Consider the following 27,817-nt stretch of genomic DNA (forward strand, 5'->3'; position numbering starts at 1 on the left):
CCGCAGTCGTCATTCCGTTCGGAGCTTAGTCCTCGAGAACACACGTTACGATTCAATAACAAGAATAAACATCCGAAAATCACTGAGAATAAAGTGAATTATTCAGCTTATTTTAGTGACAATGAATAAAATAAGATCCGGTGTGAAGTAAATAATATAAACTAGCTGAAAGAGAAAATTTTTCGTGTTTCCCGTGTGATGTTACGGGAAAGTGTTGATTGAGAAATTGTACACGGACTTACTGGACTTATTGCGAATGTGTATTGAAACGTTCATCGCAATCCACGGGCGCACTGCTATGCGCCACGACTTGGTGCACTTCATCAGACACACGTCCTCTGATCACTACTGCGAAGGAAGAATTTAGTTTTTATGACGGGTAAGCATCGAAAACATCTTTTTTAAATCCTTCCTTTTTGTTTATATAATGTTTCTCGAATTTTCTAGGCTGGAGGTCTGCCAATGGCATCTTCCACTCTCATATTGATAAATACATTCTCTTTTGTAAAACACTGCGCCAATAGTCAAAACCCTACAAGGTATTATAGACTTTAAAATCAAAGCCCGAATGTTTACAATACCACGTGTGTAGGAATGACAACAAGGCGTTACGAAATTATAGCAGAGTGTGATTAAGTAAAGATACTTATTATTAAATAACTACCCATACTAATAGAAGATACTTATTATTAAATACCCATACCATTTGCTACATTCGCCTTTCTGAATGGCGATAGATATTCTCTGGACCACCTATCAACCGAAGCGGTTATCTAAACCTCTGTCCCTTGAACGACGACCTACCTATCTCACTTATGACGCTCTCGGCTTCCGAGCACCAAGACCCGCGGCATATTTTTCTTTAACGTTATTGGTGTTACAATTAAAATGATCATATAAGTTCTCAACAAACCCTGCAACTGCAAACAAAAAAGTTACCGGATTACTTGACGAAAACAAATTATTTTATCAGTCAATGCATCTTTCAGAACGTTTTATCATAACGATCCGTCAATTTTTTTGAGAATCGTTTCCAAATTCAATCATTCATAAAATTTACATTGCCTCAGTACCGATTAATTATTTTAATGTCAGATAGTAAAACGAATAGTATAGTATAGTTAGTATAATAGTCTTTGTTAAAAATTTAAAAATCGACAACCACCCAACTTCAGGTAAAATCACGCGACGTGTGTATTGTTGCATTTTTTATCGCCACATCCTAAGAAGGGACGTATTCACATAAATTACTGGATTATTCAACATGCAGTATGCAGATAAATAATAGAAAAACAGTTAAAATGATTTAACTACATTTTCAACAAAACAACAAAAATACTTACGATAGGTAGTTAGATTATGACAGATAAAAATATAAGTAAGATGTTTATAGGGCATGCTGCTGTACTTCAGGGATATACGAGTATAATTATATATAATATGGTTTCATCTTTCATTGACGGCAAATATCGTCAAATATCGGACGATAAATATTATTAATTCGTTATTCAGCTAATTTAGATGCCGCCTTTAACGTAAATCAAAATTAGCAAGCTTTCTATATTTTTATAATGACAAAGAATATATCATAATATAACATTCGACAGACCAAAAACCAAAAACAGACTGGATGGAGAACAGGATGGAGAAGACCAAAGAAAGGGACACGTGGAAAGAGAGGGGAGGCATTTTCCCAGTAGTAATAACATAATGAACTAAAAACTAAATGACAACTTCAAGAATGTATAAATATTTACAAAAATGCCGGTCTCTGCAGTTCGTTGCCTTAAGCTTTCTCTAAATAACATATATGAATAAGTATTTAATTAAAATGTGGAGTAAAATGTGGGGCTTTAAATAGAATGAATCTACATTCATAAATTTTAAAAAAAGTCACAGTCGGTAGTTTACTATCTTAATATTACCATGTGGTAACCACATTTGAAAGCAATATGATTATAGTCAAAGAACCAGACAAAACTGGAAAACATATTGTGAAATCCAGTTTGCACCGGTTTTTTCCGAATCGAATTCCAAACCAAGACTGGCACGAGGCCAAAAGTACTACTGTTTTGTGGCAAGGAAAACTATAATTAAGTTGACTTTATAACTTCCATGAGTTATAGTATAGAAAAATATATAACAAGCTTTTGTCTGCGGCTTCACCCGCGTTTATTTCGTGCGTCCGCTCATAACTTATACCTAAATATCTATCTTAATAATAATAATATCTTCTTAGCAACGTATCGCGATGAAACCTATACCAGATTTTAAGTTAGACAATCCGCTATAAAACCACATCCGATTCCATCCAATTTTTTATGCGTGATACGCGTACACACAGACAGATAGACAGACAAAAATAAAAAAAAAATGTTTTGGTTTCTATTAGTCCCCCAAAGACCACCCATAATTATTTTTCTTTGATATTTCCTATGTACATACAGAAATAACCTACTTACAGTTTTATTGTATGTTTATATTAGTTATATAAAGAATCTAATGAGTAGAATAAGCCACGAAAAAAGTAATTTTTGTCGACTGTTGAAATCCCTATCTAAAGATAGGAGCCTCCTTACTGTTATGGAAAGCTCGTATACCTTGCACATATCACTTGGAAAGAAATCATCTTTAACTAATTTTAGCCACTGGTAAGATTTTTTTTTATTTACCCAGTTATTACTTGCTGTTTACAGTTTGCAGTATTTACTGCCACGGCTAGTTGACAAACTTGTAGAGAAAGTAGAATCTTTGATGTTGAGAAAAGGTTTGACTTGCAGAGAATGGTTAACACATGGATTTACCCTGTTACTCATAAAAAAGTTAAAACACACTATAAGCTAAAATATGTTTTGTCACTTCGCACTTTTAATACTTAAAATTGACAGAAAGGGACAAAACATAGTTTAGGTAAGTATGTTTTAATTTTTTTTATGAATTACAGGGTTAGAATATTCTGACGAAAAGCACTATTAATTTGTGCAATAAAGTTTAAATCAATACAACTACAAGAGAAAAAAGTCACAAGAGATAGGTACAACAACCACATCAAGTTCTAGATAGTAAGAAAAGTCGCTATTAGATTTCCTTTCAATAAAAAAAAAATATATCAAGATCGCTCTTCCGTTTGGTTGAACGATACCATGGACAAACACACGTTAAACTTATAACTTACATTCTTCAGTCGTTGGGGGTTGAAAAGGGTTGGAAAAAAAAACAAAATTCCAATGTTAATATTGCCGATCACAGACTTATATATTAAACTTGCCGACTATCGACTAAATTATGCTGAAGTCAAAACCTAGTTCCTACGAGATAAACATTTCATCAATAAATGAAAAAAATCTTGATTAGTTTTTTTTTTGCCCATATCTTTATGTTGATTTTAATGAGACGGTAAATACTTACGTAAATATTGGAATTATTGTATTGTGCGTGGAAAATTTACATTCGCGACACCATTCTGATATTCTGACGTCAACCTTCCTTTCATATAGATTTGTTTATTATTTCAGAAATACATAACATGGCTATTCTGGGCGATACTAAATATTTAAAAATATGATTTGATAGTCATAATAGTCTTCTAATTGTATCCGAGATAAGTGTTGTTCTATTTTGAATTTTCCAGAACAAAGGTTTTTTTTATATTTTCTTTAAAACCCTAAACTGTTTTTTAAGGGAAAACGTAAATTTTGATGAAATTTTTTTTTACTTTGCCAAACACAATTTCCAGTCTACTTATAAATTATATATTGTATTGTAATCCAAGACTATTAGGTAAATTATTAATATCTAGGTAATTAGTTAGATCATATTCTGACATACATAAGTATACAACGCGAACTTCCTCGCTGATCGAATTTCGGTGTTGTGTTTCTAATACATTAATGTTGTGATTGCGACTGAGTTTGCAGAAAGTAAGTAGGCAAAACAAACAAGATTATCTAACTTGCTTTCTATTTTTTTCTTTTCTTATCCAATATGTTATTGCACACTCGTGTTAGATTGTATTCCAATTACCTAAAGGCATTAAATTAAAGGCATTAAATTAAATAAACTATTAACTGAAATTTATTGCTAATTCGTCATTGCAGGCAGTTTTCTCGGTTCAATCATAGAGCTTTATTACCTTTTCTCCTCCACTTTGCACTGGCACCCTTAACTGTCAGACTATTGCACGCATAAGAACCTTATGACGACATCAAGCCAGTATTTCTTGTCCCTTTTGTAAGGACCAGGCTGAATCGGCATAACCAGACATCTAAATAGGGCAATTGCGTGCAACAACTATTGCTGGAACCTGACAATATGCCAATTGTTTAGTTGAAATTTACAAGAATAAACACAGAATTCAATACATACAAGAAAATACTATTGAAATGGCGGAAAATAAATAATTAATAGGTAGTTAAATATACCGATGGAAGGTCTTTTAAAGTAAATAAATAAATAAATATATCAGGACAAATCACACAGATTGAACTAGCACCAAAGTAAGTTCGAGACTTGTGTTATGGGATACTAACTCAACGACACTATATTTTATAACAAATACATATATAGATAAACATCCAAGACCCGACCGGGGATCGAACCTGGGACCTCTCGGTTCAGAGGCAAGCACTTTACCACTGCGCCACCGAGGTCGTATATAATTTTTATAAGTGATCTCAGAAAGCAAATTACGTATTACGTTACACGAGATACGGACACATAATGGGACGAAACGAAGACCACCCAATACAGCAAGTTCTCAATATACCCGACAGGCCCAAACCCAAATCATCCACCTGATCGTCCAATATACTAAAAGAGATCCAGAGATAAAATATAAAGTTCTCTGGCGCAAGTGTTCTGGGAGACCCTTCCTCAAGAGTTATGCGATGAACGAAGGAGAAGATACTTAATGTGATGAAGGTTTACAATATAGTGCTTAACACACATGAGGAAGACAATAGACGAAAATATTGTGGATGAAAAAAGAAGTCACCTTGTGAAGTGTTAGATAGTGTATAGACTGCTGTCGCCAAAATGTGCCGATGCGATGGAAATGTTTTCAAAATTTTGCCAATGATTTGCAAAATGCTTTTCCGTATCCAGAGGGCTGATCATATTCATTTGCTGATCATGATCAGATGGCTCAACATCTGTGATCGACGCACGACGTACTCTTTACTCTTACTCGTCGTTGACAAAAGGTCACTTATTTGTCACGAGAATCTCCACAACTGATACATTTGAAACTGCGTCTTCAATTTAAATCTGGTGATTTAATTACTCATAAAAAAGTAGACGTACAAAAAGGTCTCAAAACTTGATAATTAATGATTTATTAACCAGTTAATTGGTTTCAGGGAGTTTTCCTTTGGACTTTGCAAATAAATATTTGTATATAAACGTGCATCTTCGTGATAAGCGGTTAGTTGATCAGGCGAGCGTTGTCTGGATCATTCTGGACGCTAAAGGTCACCGTCTGGTTACCACAGTCAGTATGTCTGGCTAGATAACAAAACAACAGAACTAAAGTGGAAATGTTCTAAAATGGAACTAAACAGATTTGATCAACTAAAGTGGAAATGTTTTCATATCTTTCCATTAAATCTCTAAGATTATAATAATGTCTATTTGCTACGAACAGTTGCTAATTTAGATATCCACTTTCAATTCTTACCAATTTGTATAAATTTCTTAATTCAATGGCTCAGCAAACTCCAACATTAGAATTTTCACTCTTCTTTTATGTACTGCGCCACTTCTTTGGACGTCATCCAGGTCAGTTAATACTTCTCTAGTATTACTTGGATACTTTATCAGTCCTAGTCCAAGCCTATTCCTCTTGATCGTCCCTTGCTCTTTACACGGTCCTTTCCCATTTTCTCCATGTAGTTGCTTTGGTTTGGTTTAAATATTATCCTCTGCCTTTACCTATTTTAAGCAATCAAATTGTGTTACAGGGATCTTTAAGGTCCAGTCATTAAAATAGAAATCTCAGTCTCCTCACTTTATTCATTATCTTTCCTATAAGAACAAATTATTTTGAGACTTTAAGAAATATAACTTTATTTTTGAAAATGAGTGGTAAGTATCAATTATATTATGTCAGATTTCTAACGTTAGGGAATTTTTAAGATTCTTAATCTTCTATATAGCTTTTTTAATATCTTCATGTCAAATTCAAATTCGATGTCGTGAAAATATTCGTGATAATCAATCAACCCAAGGTGTATAGCTAAATTTGTTGCCTTCTAACTACGTACTTAGTAGTGCTATAAAAATTGAGTGGTCGTCATTTAGACGATTTTTTAGTCGTGTACTAGACGTATTATTTGATATTCACAGGCACTTCACTAGTACTCTAGTTCGTGTAGCAACCTAAATATAGTGCTCATAGTTTTTCAGTGTTAGTTTCATATGCCTACTAAAAATGCGATTTCTCTCTAAAACCGAAGGGTATGTTTCTAATTTAGTAATGGAATAAAAATGAAATTTAGTATATTTTAGTAATGAAAATTTGTGACTTTTTTTTAACCAAAAAATACACACCTGTTTTCATATATAACGTCAAGTTCTGTATTGTTCCAGATCCCGATTGATGGCGTTACTCAGCATCCAGGGCGACATTTACGTATATTTTTGGCTTTTATACTGCAAAATATATTCGGCGATCATATGGTTGTTCGGTAATCACTGCCGCGGCACTGATAAGGTTCGCTCAGTGATAACTGCTGGAAGCGGCGTCCAGTCCTCGGGAGGCATTCACAGAGTGCGCACGCGTCGTCGTAGACCACAGCAGCACCGCTCGAAACACATCGTTGCTTTAGCAAGAAGACCTTCTTTGAGAAGAATCGTGATGGCACCAGGAGCAAGCGCAGCGCACGCCATGATGGAAGACAAGGATAAAACTCTTCATGGAGCTTTGGCTGCTGGTAAGTGTTTTGATATTTTTGTTCCATTTCCTTAAAATACAAGTTCTACTCTACATGATGAAGAACAGCCGTCACGACTTGCGTTTTTGTTATTTGGGACACACGCTCCACGAGGCTCTTTTGAAAGTTTGAGTGTCATTGACTCGGTTTCGTGATTGTAAACAAAAAACTAGTGGTAGTTTTAATTGGTTTATAATGCGTATCAGATTCGGAAGACTACTTCATTATTGGTCTTGATCGATTAACGGTATTTACATTTATTGCAGTCACCAGTTAATAGCCAAATATTGTCAATTTTTTTTTTATAAAATGCAATGCTAAAATTGGGTTTCTTATAAATAGTGCACGACTATAAAACCACTCTCTTCCGCTTGAGCACTTCCTCATTAGTAAGGCCAATATTATGAATAAAGTATCAATTCAATTACAAAGAAAATCTGCGAATTTATAATTGCCGGAAAAATTGACTGTTCAAGACATTTTTACAATACATAAACAGGCCATAAAAACGCCGGCTTCTTGGCATTGAATCAATTTGTAAAATAAGACAGATAAAAATTATCTTGGGCTTTTAATGTCATAGAGTGAGATATTGCTCTCTGAATATTCTAAACTTCGTTTCAATAAAACTTGGCAATAGTACCAGGGCTAGGCTGACCAAACGTAGTCCAAAGTACACCTAACGTCTCATCCACCTTGGTGACCTGGCAATCCACCAAAAAGCATTTGCGTGTAGCGAACTCTGCGAATTCGAAGAAATTGACTGAATTTTAGCTGCGTATTTTATCATTCCACTATTTCTCGCGTTGATATCTTTAACTAAAATCAATGTGATTCTAAATTTATTGGAGTTAATTCTTTAAATTATCATCAATTCGACTTGGTATTGAACGTGATAACTTTATCAGCCGAGCTAAATGGCGGCTTACTTACTTATTCTTTCCCATGTAAGTAGGTAATATCGACATGCAAATGATTTAAATGATGTTACTTTTTCACAATTAAGTACCCCAGATAATAAGCGGCGGTATCAACATTTGTTATCTTGTTTTATTTATAAAACAAATATGGTGAACGGAGGCCATATGTCTGCTGAAGACATTTTACTCACAGAAATATTTTTACATGTATATTTATTTTTATCTCGAGCTCAATTGCTCTTTTTGGTAATTAATGTTACACACTTTGTAGTTTTCATTATCGATTGTAACTAGGTACATTACATAGGTAAAAGTGAAATGCTTTCTAGCAAATATGTACGTCTCATTATCCAAAAATAGAGTAGGTAACTTCAATGGATGACTAAGGGTTGGTTGTTTGACTAATAAAAGGAACAAAAATACACACAAGAATCAATATTAGTGATTGATTAGTCGCATGGCTTCTTGGTACGAAAGTGAGGTGGCTAGTTTCTGGCAAAAACAAGATATACCTAGTTAACTGTACCCTATTTCGAGTTATCAACTTAAGGAAGGAGATCACTCAATTTAGGATGACATGTAGGGTCGTACGATCTAATAAATCATCTCTGACATGTTTGTTAATAAAGAATTAGCACGGTAATTAAAATTTAACGATCAATCAAGATTCAAACAGGCGCGTGCACTTTCCCTCATGTGTAGTTTCTGGAAAACAGTTTATTTGTTTGTAATAACTTTATTGTACTAAAAAATAAGTAGTTAAACATGAATAATAGAAAGATACATGTACAACGCACGACTTTTCCCATGTAGGTATATTTACAGATTATTAGTATGGATTCCGTAATTCATATAGAAAAAAATAACCCTTAACTAATTATACTATTATTTTAAAATATTAAAACATTATTTTAGTTTTTAATTAATAATCAAGGCCCTTTAAATTTGGTACAAACTTTCAACCACCTATATCAACAGTCCTTAAATTTTCTCTAATTTTGAAAACCGGATGTTGTATTGTAAGTACTTTTCCGCAAATATCTCCGGTCATGTGTAGGTACAGTGATCCGCAGATACGCTGGACATAAGTCAGAGATCGCATGTATCTGTGACGACATATAAAAACAAAATTACGTGGATCCGACCTCTGCAATTGGCCTCCAAGTCGAACTATTTATCTTTCTTATTAGTGAACAATGTTTTTTTACAAGAATATATATATTTTTACAATTTTATAAAAAAAAATTCGCTCGGGTAAAAATGTAAATCCGTGCAGTAGTTTTTGATTTCGAGAACAGACAGACAGACGCGGCAGACTATTTTATTTTATAATAAGTATGTAAGGATAAGTTTATCCCATTTATTTTTTAACAACAAATACTACATTTTTGTAAAAAATAATGTAAAACCCCATTAGTCCCTTACGACATCGTCAGAGAGCATTCAACGCAGGACAAAACAATGTCCGTGCTGTATATAACATTGAAGAGTTCCCTCGTTGGGAGCGTTTGGGTGCATCATCGATGATGACGATAATGTTGGATGATTCATGAAAATGGTTTTGAATTATGAGATCATAACACGTCTTTGCCATTGATAAAAAATACAATAGGGATTAGATAGTCTGCGAAATATTTTTGCACAATAACTCGATTTATTTTATATACATAAAATATATAGCTTCCGTAATAAAAGTAAGTACCAAATAATATTGTTATTACAAAACGTGCTATAATCATTGAACTATATAGTGTATGGTGAGATAATAAACGTTAGTACGTGGCATATTTATAATAAAAATAGTTAAAAGTGGAGCTCTATTTTCTACGAATTGCCAAAAGAATCCCTCTATAAAAACGGATAGGCTCTCTATAAAGGCGGATAGACTAGGATACACGTATTGGATAAAGTGTTTTTTCCCTCTTTTACAACCGTAAAAGTGGATTCAATATATATACATTTCCTATATATCTTGATCCATCATTTTTCGACAAAAGTGGGCAGAATATGTCCAAGTTATGTCATGTTTTCTTCTTGAATCAATTGTTACTGTATTTATAACTTAATACATGAGCAGTCTGCAATTTAAATGTCACAAAATATTTTCCTATTGGTTATCAACGAGGCTTGTAAAAAAACCATAAATGCATTTATTTCCATTGTTCAAATTGAGAACGCTTGCATCGACCGTGAGTGATGACGTAGAGCCACGCCTCCACTTAGAGGCCTGCGCACACGCTGCTTGTCTACACAATGTAGCAACAAGCACCGTTAATTCCGGCAATTAACAAAATAAATCAAATTAATTGTTTCTATAGAACATACTGACAATTGAAGCCAGTTTATAATGTAGTTGTATGTTAAGTAATTTGGTTTAAAGAAGTACGTACTTGACTTTATAATAATTTAAAAGTTTAAAGATATATTTTTATGGCCATCAGTTGTGAACGTATACATAATCTTTTTAGTTTCATCATTTATTATCTTTGTTGTATATTCTAACATTCTCAAATTTTCTCCATCAATCATAAAGTACTTCAAATTACCTACAATGTTATTGAAAACAACTGTGGAGTTGAAAATGTTTGTTCATTTTTATCACACCCCCCGTATCTAGGAGTGTGTCCTGTTATCTGTTTAAAAGTAAATTGTTTACAGTTTCCATCTTATAACAATGATATTGGTGAAATATACACATTATATGAGCTAATTTATAATTTATGATAAAAGTTTTTTGCCATGCACATAGCGACTGTTTTACTGGTTTGATACAATTGCTATCAAATGCGATATTTTTTTCTTTTATCGTACACAGCTTATTAACATGAATTTGTATAATAATAAAAACAAATATAGCAACAGCAGCAAATCGAAGGTTTTCTCGAACCCTCAAAACATATATCGATAAGGCACATAATATATCAAATTAACTCAACATTTACCTACTCCCTGTACTATTCAGTTATGTTATTAGGTAGGTGAATTTGATTGTATTTACTAAGTATATATAAAACAGCAACTTCTTTAGTTTCACGTAATAGAACGTAAATATTTGATATCATAAATGTCTCTAATGCAACAGTTTCAGATAAGATAATCGTTCATGATTATAATCTTCATAACGCGTACTATTTATGAAACGGTAATGCAGCAATAGGAACACACAATATTATCTTTCGCCTATTCAAAAAAAAACTGCTTTTTAATGTTGCCAGTATTCAATTCTTATTTTGAACGCTTTTTAATTTTTTCATCAGCAGCTAGAATATTTTCCAAACACGTTTTTCCTGAAAACAGATAACGTCTATTTATATATCGGGAAAGCAGTTTGATCCACGAGACGGGTCTCAGCTAAATGCGTCACTGTCGAGACATCATGCATAGTGCATAGCGCTGAGAAATTGCATACGTTCACGCTCAAACACCGTGACAGGCTGCCTAGAACTGAATAACAAGAGTATAGATAAAAGTGATGCATCGATGCATATCTTGACAAATGAAAAGAAAGACGGCAAAACCGGGCTCTCAGGCCGCTTTGGAGAGCAACCAATTGTTTAAAGAAAGTGATTCTTGTCATTTTGTATGAATTTAGTTAAATCTAAGTTTGTACTATTGTTTGTATTATCCGTGAATAACTTGAAGTATTCTTGTAGGTTTCAATCCCATCAAATTCACCTGTTCAAACTTTCCCCGTGGCGCGTAAAGGTCAAAAGTATAGTTATACTTAACTACTAATTAAACTGGTTTTAAAGTTTTAACCAGTTGGTTAAACTTTAAAACCAGTTTAATTAGTCACACATATCTTCCTTAACGTATCTTAAAACTAAGTAGCTTTATATAAGGTACGTACCTTATATAAACTACTTAGTTCTCTTGGCTTGAACGCGCCTGGATGCAACGTAGATGAAATTAATTCTGATAAATTTATTTTCTTGAACAATTCACAACATACATATTTAAATGAAACTTATACTTCTGTACGTTGCTTACTTCACTACAGTTATTTTTATCTATATGGAGGCGAGGCTCTGTCTTGGCATATCCATTAGCCAATGTTATCAGATCCATCGTTCCCATTTCGTCATGTGGGCCGCAACGTGACTGGGGGTTCATCAGTGCTGATAACGGGACTCTTCAAATTGATTAAGCAATCCAAAGAACCATTGATTTGGAGCTCTTTTGTGATCGTTAACACAAACGTGAAAACATTTGTTTTCAACGAGCAAAGAAAAACATCTTGAAATGCTGATAAAAGCCTAGCCTTTGACCACAAAAAAACTTGATCACGACATGAATTGTGAAAGAGCAAATTCATGTAGTCAGTGCTATCACAATCATATAAGTTGATAAAAGTTATCGGTTCCTTATCATGTAGGCCTAAAGTATCATAGCCGGATAATAATATTATTATCCGGCTATGATACTTTATATTTTTAAGTCTGCTGAATGATAAAGAAACCAGATGTCTCCAGCCAAACTGCAAACCGTCGTACAGTAAATAGTATAGATTCTATACAGTAATTGTTGACGACGAAGCAAGTGTAACCGGTTTCACACACAAAGCTATTGTTTTTGACCAAGAAATACTGATGAATATGACGTCATATATGCAGCCCGTACACTCGTACAGCTATATTTGTTATTGCATGTGTTGGCGTCAATGTGATTAAAATAACTTCAACGAGGTAGTTTATTGTAGATGCATTTATTTATTCATTTTAGGAGTATTTGACGTAGATTAATTACCATATCAGAGATCGATAATTAAGGACGATTTTCAGGTACCTATAGTATATATAAGTACCTATACTTTATTTTGTCCACATAGTTATCAGAATAACTATGTGGACATCACAATAAATAGAAAAATAAAGTTCACGAAGTTAATATGACTAACAAATACCAACGCCCCAAAATCATGGTATTCTTTACTCTCTGACGTTGTCCAAGAGACACACCTCCAATCGCCTCCAACGTTCCATCGGCGTTCTAGTCGACGTAAGCAGAATCTGGTTGGTCGATAAGGTCCATTATCTGACAACAAGAGCCGCTAGATCGATCGTTTCCTCGATCAACCGGCGAGTCCAAAGTCCACGGCGCGTTGGCAACTCTCTCTAAAGGGGCCTTGAGGAACCCGGTTCATTTTACACTTTAATAATATGTATTTTTACTTCTCACATGTTGAAAATGTTGATGATATGATTGTTATAATATATTCAGGTTTTATAAGAGCTAACGGCATTGAGAATATATAAGATAAAATCATCGATGATAAAGTTATGATTGCGTTTCTAACAGGATGTAACTAATATAACATATCACCACGTTGCCTTTATAATGTCAACTCTGCCCTTCAGAGTTGTTTGTGTCAGAAAATATGATTACATCTTCAATAACTATAATATTTTAAAAAATTAATGACATCCACAATAACAAAAGGCCATGTAGAATGCTAATGAGGCGATTTGAGGGCGTGACTCTAGCGAGGAAATTTCATTGGTCTGACATAGGCATAGCGTCGGATCCTGCTTCGTGTCGTTTATAACTGCAATTAACTATTTCAATGGAATTATACTAAATGTTCATTCCAATTGACTTATTTATAGTTGTCCGATCTTCAACTTACACCTGTGTCAATGGATAAATGACGTGAATATATTTTTTTATATGAACAAAAGCCGAATAATTTCTCAAGATGCAGTAGAATTAATAGGCGAGGTTAATGATAGTTAAATGTTTTCATTCATGTTCATTAAAGCTATCGTGTGATGTGTCAATGACAAAAGAATGCTATCAAGTTTATATTCATCACATTTAGGTACTTAAATGTACTTAAGATCAATGCCAAGCCTGACCCGGACAGTTGAAAAAGATAATTCTCAATGCTTTTTTTTATCTGTGGGCGGGGCCCCGACGAGTCTGGTTTCTACTGATGTACAGTACAGTTGCCGAAATAGTAGCAGATAAGATTATGGTGGACTGATATATGTAGAATGTCACATGGCAAAGACACTCTTTAAACACTTCAATTTTTTAGTTGAATATTAAAGGTTCAAATTCTGTCTTTTTCGTTCGTGTTCTAAATACTGTTTCCTTATTTGCAGTATCGATGCATACCCGGCGCATCAGTCAGTTTGCGCCCCTCCTCATTGTACTGGTGGGACTACCAGCTCGCGGCAAGAGTCAGCTGGCACATCGTTTAGCTCGGCATCTCAACTGGAATGGAGAAAGCACCAAAGGTAAGGCATTTATTCTATTGTGCTTTTTATCATTTGTCACTCACTCACTAAGCTGTTATAAATACGAGTCCAAGATTCATTCAATTACAATTCACGTACGACTTGCTCATGTCACGAAAAGAGAACTTTTGGATAAGTACCACGTTTCGTTAATATTCTCCCTGCTGAATATACAGCGAGTAGAATGCCAGTTTATTAATTTAATGATTAGTGTAATAAAACTAAAATACAATTGGAATGCAACTAGGAAGTCAAATATCTATGAGTTGCATAAGAAAATACAGAAATAGATTTTACACTCGTTTAACGATTTATTCGTGTTCTTGTTGTGTCACCTTTATCGTAGTAATTATCGTACGATGTTAATATCTACATCTATTATTCGATTTTATTTCTTAGTAAGATTAATTTTTATCTAAGTATATGAAATAATACATATTATAGTCTTAAACTAAAAATAGGTTAATAGTGGAAGCAAATATACCTATACGTCTTTTAATACCTACCTACATGCCATGACCCAGATGTGAGCTGGTCTTGAGAATAACAAGCCGATCGACCTAATTATGTAATTCTATTTGCTAGAGATTTATCATCTCGACGCCATGTCCACATCCCTATCTGATATCATTTTTATACCTTGTTATTTTAGCGTGTGCGCAAATATCGAATTCCAAAAATAAATAAGTTTTCAAGTACCCAATTTGCAACATCTCAATTATATTATCTATTTTCTCAATCATGTGTTTTTATCAATCCTTTCATCCAGTAAGTGTTACTAAAACAGTGTTAGTAACATCGACAGGGTTGTTTTCATTTTCTCTTCCTCAAACTATTTTAGATATTGGCCTGGGTGCATTCCATCGCTGGTCTTCCATTTCGTTTTCATTTCTATCGTTGCTTTCTTGTCGCCTGTCACCTGTTACTGACGGCCATCTTTATTTCAGTGTTCGACTGCAGCCATTACCGCCGCCGTCACATGGCTCTCTACGGCAGCCACGACATCTTCCGCGCGGACAACCAACAGGGCTCCGCCATCCGCCGCCAAAGCGCCAGGGAGGCCGTGCAAGATGCCGTGCTATGCCTCAAGGATGGTCACAGTGTTGCTGTAAGTTTTTTAGTATTTATTTTGTTTTTAGACATGTTTTAAACTTGCTGTAAATTCTTATAGTGTGACCCTCCGGAACAACGACAAATACAACATTATCGTGAGCGCCTAATTACAATGCGATCGTTGATGCGAGTTCATGAGAGGGATCATTGACCATTAAAATGTTTTGAATCAGTACATTTTTTTCGAGAACGAAATATATTTTTAATATTATAGAATGAAATAAAATCAAAAGAGGCCGGCTATTGCCTTAATAATCCATAATTTGTATCAGCCCAATGAGATAATGATTATGACTTATTTATTACTGACCATCCTTCAGAGTTATTTATCACACTGTCAATTTATAAAACAGGCTTATCAGAGGTAATAATATATCTGTTTATGTGTTTTACAAAGATTACATTGAAGTATAAATTTAAGTTACTGTGAAAAAGTATAATGATAAACCTAACATTGAAGTTAATGGAAGTAGAGGAAGTAATCTATTTATTGCATTAGATAGAACGATAGAAAATTGTTTTGATTATGACGCACTGTCTAGGATGTAGAGATTAAGATAATGATGTGAGCCATGACATCTAAACTTCGTCGCAAACATACTCATCTTGTTTTAAATACAGATGTCCTATTCCAGATTTTCGACGGCACAAACATCACTCGCGAGCAGCGTCAGGAGTTAAACGAGTACTGCCTCAATGAGATGGGCTTCAGGATTCTGTTCATCGAGTGTGTCTGCGAAGACCAAGAACTACTCGAAAGGAACATCATTGAGATCTTGCATTACTCCGCCGACTACAAGGACATGAGTGAAGAAGAAGCAGTAGATGATTTGAGAAAGAAGTTGGAACATTACATGAGGCAGTATGAGCCAATTGACGCCGGTGTGGAGGACATCAGTTTCGTCCGTGTCGAGAATATGGGCGAAACAGTGACAGCTCACAAAGTTGCTGGCCAGAAGGAATCCGGCATCCTTGGATATTTATCAGGAATGAGGGCCTTACCGCAGACCTTATATTTTACACGGGTAAGTTTAAAACTTCTCTCTCATCTGAGTGTTTTTCTTTAGCCCCCTACTTTACCTTTTGAAGGTAATACGGTACAAAACACAATTTCTTGCGACTATTCTTGAACAATTTTAAAAGAACATTTTATATTTTTTGGTAGATTATTCTCGAATTAACTATAAGTATTAGTTTTCTGAATTGCATCATGCAAGTTCTTTCCCTCGGATTTTCTGATAAAATGTAGTTTAGATAAACTTGTTATTGACTATAAATACTTATGTAACTGAAACAGATTATCCACGTGTCGGATACGACACGTGGATTACAAACTGACGTGTCATCAATTTACGTTGATTCAGCTGGAGGTGTTGATTGAGCTGAATTTTGCAATTATGTTAGGAATGAATGATAATAGATATTATTTTATAGATATGCTAAACCTAGTGACCTAGGTAGAACAAACGATGAATAATAATTTAAAGTTCTGGGTTTAACATCATTTACTTTGGCACAGTCTATCCAGATCTGAATGAAAATGAGAGATAATAGCCCTAACTAGTTTACACCAATGTTCCCACTGATAGAACTAATACAACTTCTGATGAAGTAATGCTTTACTCTTCACACGCTGATAAATTATAAACATAAAATCATCACACAGCATGGCGAGAGCGAGTACAACGTCCTGGGCCGTATTGGAGGCGACGCGTCCCTCTCTGCCAGGGGTCAGATATACGCACATGCGCTGGCTGAACACATGAACCCACTGGTCGGCAGGGAATCGTTCTCTGTGTGGACTTCTGAGCTGCGACGCACCAAGCAAACCGCCGCCGATATTAGAGCGCCCAAGCGAGCCGTCAGGGCTCTCAATGAACTAGATGCTGTAAGTAGATTTATGTTTTGTAACAGCTTTTAAAACTCATTACGTTCTGTATTTAAATCTACCCTACTCTACGTTAAATACTACCTACGGTAGCCAAGTGTTGCTTAGATTAAGCACCAGATTTCATAGGAATTGTTGTTTTCCATTATGCCGCGTTATACAAACCCCCTGGGAGAAAAATGAATTTGATCAATTCTAAGTTGAACCTTGATATACTTACTTCTTCTTCGTTTTCTGCAAACGTTGTTTTTTTGGTACTGAAACTTTTTTGTAGACGAAACGAATTTGCCGGCCTCTTCTTTTCGAGCAGAGAAGATTGAGGTAGATAGTTATATGAGACTTTTCATCAGAAATACACCATTATCCCATGCAAATTGTAGCATGTTGCTGATTAAATGCAAAGTAAACACCTCGATCAAAACAAAAACAAAGCAATTCATTAAAGTTACTGACACGATCTATATATATATATATATATATATCATAATTATTATCTCTATGATAGCATAATTTTTAAACACACTTGTTGCATTTCATGTAGATTCGTCAGAATTCTTCAGCAATAAGTAACATATTTTTTTCGTAGCTATCTAAATTGTTGTAATACTTTACGATTTAAATTTATCTGTGATAAAAATATCAATATTTTTAAATCCACATCGATTCATCATCGTGATTCATGATGCCTACTCGGAATAGTTTTTATCTTTTAATGTTACTTAACTTTTCAATGTATCAATTTTCTATCTACTTATCTCTCTCATCTGAGCGGTTTCTCTCGGGAGTAAATCTTCTTCTTCTTCCATGTCGCGGAAGTCCATTTTCCTACTTTTTCTTCTCCTTATACGATTTTTGGCATCCTTAGTAGTCAGACCATTGGCACGCCATCTTGAGAACATCAAGCCAGCACTTTTTGGGTTTGCCCCCTTCTGCCAGGCCCAGTCAACATGTATTTATCATAATTAGTAGTTTTGCTTTAGTTTTGATATGAAACAAGTATGTGTGTAACTATTAGAAGATTTTGTGGATCACAGATTTACAACTCTGCGAATATATTTTCGTTTCTGGTAAAAACTGTGAACTGATGAAACTGGGGCATTTGATCTGAAAACATTTATCTGATACAGTTTAGCCATGAGTAATAATAATGATAAGGCTATGGTATGGACACGGTATGCTCCTATGCCTCTAATGAGTTATCTATGCTATCAGCGTGTTAAGTGGTCTGATATTGTAAAAACCAATTTATTATGCCCCCTACTGTGGCCCCCTATCATCAAGACTTGACATACATATGACAAGTAACTACCTACTAGAGATAAATTAAGTCATTGCACTTTTATAAACCGAAGAGCAAATTATAAATTTATTGATTCATCGTTTCATTAAAATAAATTGTCAAAAATGTAGAAAAATGTGGTTTCTTCTTATAAATTCTTTCAACAATCATAATAGATTTATGATGTTAGGCATAACATGATTAAACATTTATAAAATAAATAAAATGTCTAGCTGGTACAATAAAATCATCTAGATATTTTAAAAAATACTTACATCTTGACAATTTTACGGCAGCCTAAATTTTAAGTTAGTAGGTACTACTTATGGGAAATTAAATAAAGTAAAAAAAAAATGCAGTGTTGTTCTAAAATGTATGTGTCATTGTTTAATACCTACTCCATCAATCAAAGTCACGTGAAATAACAACTACACTCATGGTTTTACCGTTCTACTCGGAATATCGGATCAGTCAACAATTAAACATACCTAGATCTGTGTGAACGTTTGTGCATGCACTATTTAGTCGGCATACATTCTCTGATTTATGGCTGTTTGTGATATAGCACTGACCCAACAAATATTATGTTGTTGTACTTATTGATCGACGTTTACGTTTAAAATAGATTTATTCTCAGTAGTAAGTTAGCTGTCATTGATAGAATCATATCTCGCTTAGAAATCGGTTTAAATTTTAGATTCGACTTAAAAATTGTGGAACATTTCGACCTATATTTTTATCTATGCTATTATGTAAGCGAACTACTTATATCATTATGCAAAAAAAAAATACAGTATGTAGCCAATACGGAAAATGACTGTATCAATGAGACAATATTATAGGCAACAGTTATTATCAACTTGGACAACATTCAGAAATCGTGTAGTGTAATCTGAAATATCTAGAAGTGAGTGGAAATTTAATGACGGAATATAAATGGGTACGCCATTTATACTCGTATACTCACTCGTGTTTGTTTATTTATGTATGTTTATGCGATCTTGTTGAACAAATAATTTAAATAGGTCTAGATCGTCACGATCTCGACAACACGCATTGGTTGAGGATATTACGTAATGCCTATTGCCTATAGAACCTACTCTTTACAATACTGGAGCACTATTTGTTATATTGGTAAGGCACGCGCTTTCATGGATGGGTTTTCTGTAATTTTACTTTGTTGCTAGCTTATCGAAAATTTTTATTGCACTGTTCAGCTTCTCATATTCTGGACTTCTATTGACAATGTGAAATTGCATATAAGTAGTTTAATTTACATTTAAATCTTCAAGAGAAACCTTTGAAAAAATAATTAAGGATAAAAAAAATCTACTAGATAAGTGGAAAACATACATAACAGCAGACCCAAATTTTCTTGTTTACATTCTAGATCATAAAGTAAGCATCTGAGTGACTATATTCCTGTTGTCCACCGTAGTTATAAACGAAAAGATTAGAGACTATTGACGTCAGTACCAAAGTGGGGCCAGTTACTATATCAGGGTACATTATTTCAATTGAAACATTCCTTTCACGAGATCCGTTGCTATGTTGTTATGAGACAGAATCACATATAATCGATGATATGATCAATCATATCATCGAGATTAATAAGAAGAACCTAATTAAATTAATTTAAAATTAATAGAAAACTTATCTCTCGAACTACATGTAGATTTCGACTAGTAAACGGAGCAGAAATACTCATCATCCATTATTTTTCATGGACTCCTGGACTATTATGATCAGCAATCTGTGAAGTTTAGAATAGATTTCCTTCTGTCTCAATACCGGCTTTACCAAGACTACATAGTATTGGTTGACTAAATAGTCTTAACTTTCTATAATGAATGTAAATCTTGTCCCAGGGTATATGCGAAGGGCTGACTTACGAAGAGATGCAGGAGCGTTTCCCCCAGGAGTTCGCGTGGCGGGACCAGGACAAGCTGCGGTACCGCTACCCCTGGGGCGAGTCCTACATCGACATCATGACCAGATTGCGCCCGGTGCTGTCAGCCCTGGAGGATGAGCATAACGTCATCGTCGTGGGTCACCAGGCTGTGCTCAGATGCATGCTTGGATACTTCCTTGATGCTAAACTTGGTGAGTTATCAGCAAAATAGAAGAAATATAAATATTATAATCTTTGTAGTAATATGGTAAATTCATTAGATTTTTTTAGTATACTTAGATATTAATAATTTTAATCCATACTAACTAATATTAAACAGAAAAGTTTTTTAACTGTGTAATTATATGTGAGAGAAGAAAAAAAAATAAAGATTATTATTATTTACTTCCTGAGTCAGATCGGTTAATAAACTCACGAGGTACAAACTTATTAACAATAACAACTCTAGTCCGAAAAAGAAAGTTTTAGCAATAGAAATCTTCTGAAGAATCATGACCTTTGTTATAATGATCTTATAATAGGTAATTATACCTATAATAGGCATTATGATATATGCGGTTAATGCTTCATTCATAGTCAATATTGTCCATGCTTTCAAACCTTTTATTTCGTATGATGAACTCATTTTCGTTGCTTGTGACGACGTTTGTCCAATCAGTCATCTACCTACGCTGTAACAAAAAAGAACTGATACATTATTCTAGGTCAAACACAATAAATATTGTTATACTTACGATGTCAATGACTGACTTACTTTTCACTAAAATTTCTTAATGTTAATGTAAAAATTATTTAAATGCTAATGCCTAAGATGTTAAGGTACGGGTAACTGATGACGTAGACAGAATCTTTTGCGATGTATCACGGAACTACATCACGGTTTTTGTCCAAACAGATAAACATTACCTAAGATGAACTGCTGACACACAATACTAAATAGTTTACCGGAAACTTGCTAGAGTAATGGCTTTTTAACGTTTTACTAGAGTATTTAGGTCTTTGGTAAAAGTAATGTCTTTTTGGCAGCTTCTTCACATATGGACTAAATTTTTCTATTATTATATGTATACTAGCGGCCCGTACCGACTTCGCTCGAGTATAAATACAATAAATTATACACCTATACCTTATTCAGGTATCACACTATCTATTGGTGAAAACCGCATGAAAATACGTGCAGTAGTTTTTGTGTTTATCGCGAACAGACAGACAGATGCGGCAGAGAACTTTGTTTAATTACTTATATGTAAGGAAGGATGAAAATGCGCGTCAATTTCATAGTACCTATTTCTTTTTTTTTTTTCAGACGAACTTCCGTACATGCACGTCCCTCTGCATACCATAGTGAAACTGACTTCCTACGGCTACAAGTACAAAGTGGAGATGATCAAGATGCCAATAGAATGCGTGGACACACACCGCATGCAGCCGAAGGTAATTGGTTTTTTAATATGCAACTTGATAAAGATGAAATCATCATATCGTCTGTGTTATTACTAAGCTATGCCTTTAGGCGACTTGAAGAAAATATGATACCAATTCATATTTTCTTCAAGTCGCCTAAAGGCATATGTCGTTAAAGTCAAGTCAGCTTGACTTTTAACGACAATCTACCGCGCCATGTAGTGGCAGGTAGTCGGATACACACTAGTGAACTAAATTATCCACCAATATCCAGGTTTCCTCGCGATGTTTTCTTTCACCGGAAGCAAGTGGTGGTCTATGAATATAACATAGTTACATATTCCAAATGAAACATATGTACACGTCAACTAAAACAGACGTGTATGTTACGTGTATGCTATATCTGGTCTTAATCTTAATATTATAAATGCGAAAGTAAGTTTGTTTGTTACCTCTTCACGCTCTATCTACCTACTATCTACCTCAACTAATCTTCCTAAAATTTTGTAGTTACACATATAGTTTGAAGTACGGGTTACCTTTCATCCCGGAATAATAAGTGTTCCCGTGGGAAATTTACGCGGGCGAAGCCGCGGAGAAAAGCTAGTTCTAAAATAAACGTGAGCATGGCAGCACGTTACACTAAACGTTGTCAAAAATTGGTCTTGCCAAAACATCTACGAAATTCTTCTTCTTCTTGGCACAATGTACTTTAAATTTTAGGTGTTTTAAAAAGTGATATGATTGTCACGAAGTCAAGGTTGCCAAAACGATAATTATGAGTTATATTGTAACTAGTATTGCTACATGAAATTTACACTAATTAAAGTCATGATTTCAGATAACAAATAATTTATTAGTCATCTACTTACTTAGATGATTATTTTCTTAATTTATAACTAAATTATTTATTGGTACTGGAATGTTCAAACTATACAAAATTGTCCCATGAAACTTGACCTACACAAACCCAATGGCGAGCTGAACTCGCGTAAAGAGGGTTACGTACAATTTATAGGATTCTTATAGGTTTTCATATAATCTACAAGCAACGAACTGTATTTTGCACTTTTTTCAAAATTTTAGGCTCACTAGTTTCGGAGATCGGGTGGTCGCCATCAACGCCAGGGGTGTCACGCACGTATGAGTTGTTGTATGACAGTATGATTGACATTTAAAATTAGTTTTGTAAATAAAGACACTAGCGTCATCTATAAAATTTTTCTCGAAATTATTTTAGAGCAAGAATTATCTAAAGCAGTCAGTCATCGTTTTTCATTAATAACATCGAAACCGTTTATTTTACAATAATAACAAAACTATTTTGAGATTCTCATAACGAACACGTTTATTTGATATATGTCACAATAAGGTTTGCAAAACTATTTTTTTAATTTCCTAATCCATATCCACCGAAAATCACCCTTATTATTTATTTATTCTGCGCGTCTATGTTTGGGTCATAGGATTACAATTATCTTACCAAAATTCACCTGGTACAACAGATTCAGAGCAAATTGCTTGTGACAAACAGACGTACGAGTGATCCTATAAGGGTTCCGTTCTTTGATTATTTTGTACGTAACCCTAAAAATTGTTTAGATACCTACTGTAATAACAGACAACAATTCACTAAAAGCCATGAGTTCAAATTATTTTAGTAAATAGGTACTCGTATTGGATTTTCCATACATGTTAGTAAAAAAGACAATTTTCCTATTACAGAACTGCTCAATCACCCGAACTACCGCCGACGCGTTGGTGACAGTCCCGTCACACTACGACACCCTCCCGTCGAACCTGTGGCAGAACTCAGCCGAGGCACAACTGTAGGGGTGGAGGCGCGACCCTCGCGGTCACCGGACGTTACCACATCAGCATTAGGGGGGACCAGCCCCTCGACCCCAAGACACGTCCACGGTTGTGAAAAACCTGGATAGAACGCGACATCGCGCGGTCCTTAAGTCTCCACGACTGCTTCATAGGACTCCTGTGTGAATCTTACCTAAGTTACATTGCGTCGATGTAGCATTTCCTAGTGACGTCAATATGACGTGCCTTTAGTATTTCCGTTCACTGTAGCTGAAGGAATGTACTAGTTTTGTGATGGAACATCTCGCATGACATTGTTTCTTCCAATTTACTAATAAGACTGAGAGGAAATCTTACCCAATCCATTATCATTCATTAAAGCTCATATACCTAAATCGTATTCTTAATGTGTTCTTTTAGTTATGTAGACGACTTAGGTATTTGTTTCGTTTATTATTATGGTTAGATTGAAATAAGGTCTTTGAATTGAAAATCTACATGCGGTACTGTAAGTTTCATTTCTTATTTGTGTATAGTAAAATATGACGCTATTTTTGTGGATAAGTTAGGTTTTAAAATCGATGGGTTTTCATCATAGACATATAATTTTTTTCTAACTTAATGGCTTATCATTAACATTGCCGATAATTACGTTGAAAATGGTGTCAGATGTGTTAAGATAAGTCGTATGCGATTGTTTTATCATTCATAATTGCGTTTTATTTTAAACTATTCTTAAGCCGGGATTCATATCGCAATTTTACAGTTAACGCTGTTCTGTCTAAATATGAGGCGTTAATATTTCAGATTTTGTTTTAGGTATTTGATATTATGAGGAGTACTTAGAATAGAATTTTCCTAAATAACTGTATTCCACTGTCGGGCCGTAATTAAAGAATATCGTAATGTATGACGTTTACATACGGAGTTGTTAAGGATTGAGGTAAGCCTTTGGGCGATGCAGCAGCATGTAGCTTCTATAATGAATAAGATGTTAGTCTTAGACATTTTTATTTAGACCTTTTTATAATAATAAATAATAATTATTACTATGTTGTTTCATTTGATTATGTTAAGGAATACATACCTTATATATTGCTATTATTCATACCTTGATTTACATATTCTTAAATTATGAGGAATCCCCTGTTTAAAAAAGGCCTCTCCCTTGATTGACATTTACAGTCTAAATGGAAAGAGAAACACATTCTTGTTTTTTTCTCATTCGTTCCCGTTAATTTAACCGAAAAGTTTGTAAGCACGTAGAATTATTGAGAATGTAATCACACTGGCGGAGTTCTCTCCTTCTAGGAACCTTCCTTCATGGAAGCATTTTCGGAAATATTGTTACGTCTTCTTTAAGTAAGTACTTATATAATGAACGATAGATTTCGATTAGAAAGTCTTGTGTTGTATTTCAAACGAATCTGTGAGTCGGTGAGACAGCTTGTCTGGCGCTGTCCACTATCTATCAGTTTGAAGGTCTGCGGAACCGGATTGGCAAGGATTAAGCAACGCTGCTGATTTAATAATGAAAGCTGATAAAAAAGATTTAGACAAGGAAAAAATATTTGTGATTTGTCTTGTCTATCTATATATATTTATAAGCGTGAAATTATTCAATCGGTGTCGGCAACGCGCGTGTGACTAATCCCATCTGAAGCCGCATGTCTGCTTATCTGTGATATATACTTATATTGAGTACAATATCACGTCTTTTAATGTGGTAGACGGAGCCTAGAGTTGCGAAACTCAAATGCCACGTTTAGCTGTAGGAAGATACAAGTTATATAAGCGGCTATGAGAAGAATCTCCAATTTATAGCCCTTTCTCTTGATCGACTTTTACAGTCTATTCCAGTGTTGGAACAGCTAGCACATTTTATATATTCTTTCTCTCCCTCACCACCATGGAAAAATCTATTATTAATAAGAAGCATTTCGAATTGAAAGCCTTGGCTAACTTTATAACATAATATTGTCTGAATGGTTTTTCTAAAGTAGGCTCAATAGTAGCAGTGGTTCAATAAACAATAAAGTAGGCTCAATAGTAGTGGTGGATGTGTCATCGAGGAATAGTTATATATATATGTACGTCTACCGACTTCGTTGTCGTCGTAATTATGAACATTATTAAGCCATAAAACTAGACGGTTAATTATAATGTTAGTACCATAAAATTCTCGATAACATCGGTTAATATGGCCATGCCCTCACGCTATGTATTTTAATTACTTGCTAACAGTCAGTATAGTAAACCGTATGTCAAGTTACTGCATGAGTAGATCTTTAGACTGACGAAACTATAACGTCCAATTTGTTGTGATTAGGTAGTTCGATATCGTGTTGACTGCACAGCATTTGCTCGTGGTAGGCGATCAAGAAATAGTGCCCTCATTACGTAATATTTTACTAATTATGATTTATCTATGACCAATATTAAACTTTTCTGTATACTTCAGTGAATATTTTTTAAAGATTTTTTTAAGTCAATCAGTTTTATACTGATAAGGACAGAAGTACTTACCTGGCAGTAGGTGACCCTTATAGATACTAATTTGAAAGAATAGTAAGTAAAGAGGCTAAATCATATAAACAGACAAATATAAAGTACAAGGATTTCACAGATTTTCGATACAATGCATCTTATGGGTTCCCTACGTGTCTGCAAAATCCGTATCTTAGGTGTTCTCTTGTTACAGCCAGATGACAAAACTATTTTTAACCAAATTTATAAGCTGATAAAACTAGATAGTTACTATATAATGTACGTAACAGAAAACGTGCTGACAAATGAGTAATAAATAACTATTACAACACAAGCGCGATAAGAGATCGACAATTTGCGGCACACGATCAGCTCTGGACAATAGATAAGCTTGATTGATTGATATTCCATGCGCCTTTCATTAAACATGTATTGCATTATTACGACTGCTTTTCTAGATCACTATATAATGTACCAATAAATACTCTAAATATATATTGGGCACATAAATTGAGTTACTTTGCACCAGAGTAAGTTCCAGCCTTGTGTTATGGGATAATAGCTCAACGATGTTACAATTTATAACATATACATATATAGACAGACAGACAACCAAGATCAATCTGAAAAACATCATATTCCTCTCTGACCGAGGATCGAACTCGGGACCTCAATGTTGACCATTAATGGTTGTCGAGGCCACTAGGTACTATAAATATGTTGGGTTAATTGGGGCGGTAAATTCAAATATCAAATTCTTTATTGTTTCCAATATTATTGTTTATTCGTAATGTCACTTAAGATGAAATATACGAGTATAGAAATAAAGTTACTGAATTAAGTTCTTTTCACTTTCTTTTGTCGGATTTAGACAATGTTTTAATTTTAGAGGTACTCGTTGAAGTCTTTTTATGTTTCCTAGCAAGCCATCTTTATAATTAAATTTAAGCTAATACAAATATAGGCAAATAAATTGGAGAAATAATTAATAAATTGGATAAAAATTTTGTTTTCTAGTGATTTTATGATGAACTACATTACAAAAAATTACAATGGCATTTGGTCGTCTATTACATTTTTCATGGATTCAAATCTAGTGCTACGAGGATTTTATGAGTGCTACGAACCTCTACGAGTCGCGAGGGTCCGAAATACGGACTAAATTTTATGCGTACGCTGAGACGCGGTTTGTGGCGAAAATAAAAATAAATCGATACAACATAAAATCAAGTAATTTTGGATAACTCTTAGCTATTATCCCAGGTAGCGTAGTTGAAATAACTTTTTTTAAACAATGTCATTCTAGTTGGCCTTTTGTCATATTCATATATCTCATTCCAAAGTTTTCTTAATATTTATGTGAAAAATACATATTTTTTGTTAATTCTGAGTTTTGACTCATCTATATTTCCCACTAGAGTAATTTTTAAAACACACCGCAGCAGTCGAAAAATTATATCTTTCTTCGGTGCTTAATAACAGCACAGGTACGTTTCAATAATAATATTATTGGTACATTTTAGACAATTAAAACTTACATTTTAGAATAGAAAGGCTACTTCAAGTTGACTTTTATTTATTTAAACTTTATTGCACAAAATACAATTCGTAAAAGTTTAAGTTACAAAAACGTCTCAAAGACATTCACGCACATTAACTTGGTGGGTGTCACTTCAATACATTTTCGTCGCAGTGTAAAATAACGTTGAAATATTTTGGCCACAACGTGCGTCGCTAAGGCGTCATTCGACACGACGATCGTATGATACCCGAAAAATGCATACAAAAATATTTTATGACTCGAATCACCTCCCAAATCAAATGTTGTAAAAAT

General features: G+C 34.3%; 1 protein-coding gene and 1 long non-coding RNA gene across 7 annotated transcripts; one reads left to right on the plus strand and one right to left on the minus strand.

The window, feature by feature from the left end:
• Positions 1-24,545, plus strand: LOC128675201 (6-phosphofructo-2-kinase/fructose-2,6-bisphosphatase-like). Of its 6 annotated transcripts, none has more exons than XM_053754456.1 (10): positions 5,433-5,775; positions 5,958-6,081; positions 6,586-6,929; positions 13,954-14,088; positions 15,036-15,196; positions 15,837-16,226; positions 16,868-17,089; positions 20,237-20,471; positions 21,587-21,714; positions 23,410-24,545. In XM_053754456.1, the coding sequence occupies exons 3-10, from the start codon at positions 6,596-6,598 to the stop codon at positions 23,515-23,517; spliced, it is 1,713 nt and encodes a 570-aa protein (XP_053610431.1). In that variant the 5' UTR covers positions 5,433-5,775; positions 5,958-6,081; positions 6,586-6,595; the 3' UTR covers positions 23,518-24,545. The 6 variants fall into 6 exon arrangements, 5 of the variants coding, with proteins under 5 accessions (XP_053610429.1, XP_053610431.1, XP_053610430.1 ...); XR_008405242.2 differs by lacking the exons at positions 5,433-5,775; positions 5,958-6,081 and adding exons at positions 6,314-6,453; positions 22,771-22,837 and having other exon boundaries at positions 23,410-23,495; XM_053754457.1 differs by lacking the exons at positions 5,433-5,775; positions 5,958-6,081 and adding exons at positions 6,314-6,453; positions 22,771-22,825.
• LOC128675208 (uncharacterized) lies at positions 20,584-27,730 on the minus strand. Its single transcript, XR_008405244.2, has 3 exons — positions 27,522-27,730; positions 24,608-25,175; positions 20,584-20,951 (listed from the first exon to the last, which is right to left on the minus strand). It is a non-coding gene; the product is annotated as an uncharacterized LOC128675208 (long non-coding RNA).
• Positions 27,731-27,817: the final 87 nt, after the last annotated feature.

The sequence above is a fragment of the Plodia interpunctella genome, chromosome 14, assembly GCF_027563975.2.
Source record: "Plodia interpunctella isolate USDA-ARS_2022_Savannah chromosome 14, ilPloInte3.2, whole genome shotgun sequence".
Taxonomy (NCBI): Eukaryota; Metazoa; Arthropoda; class Insecta; order Lepidoptera; family Pyralidae; genus Plodia; species Plodia interpunctella.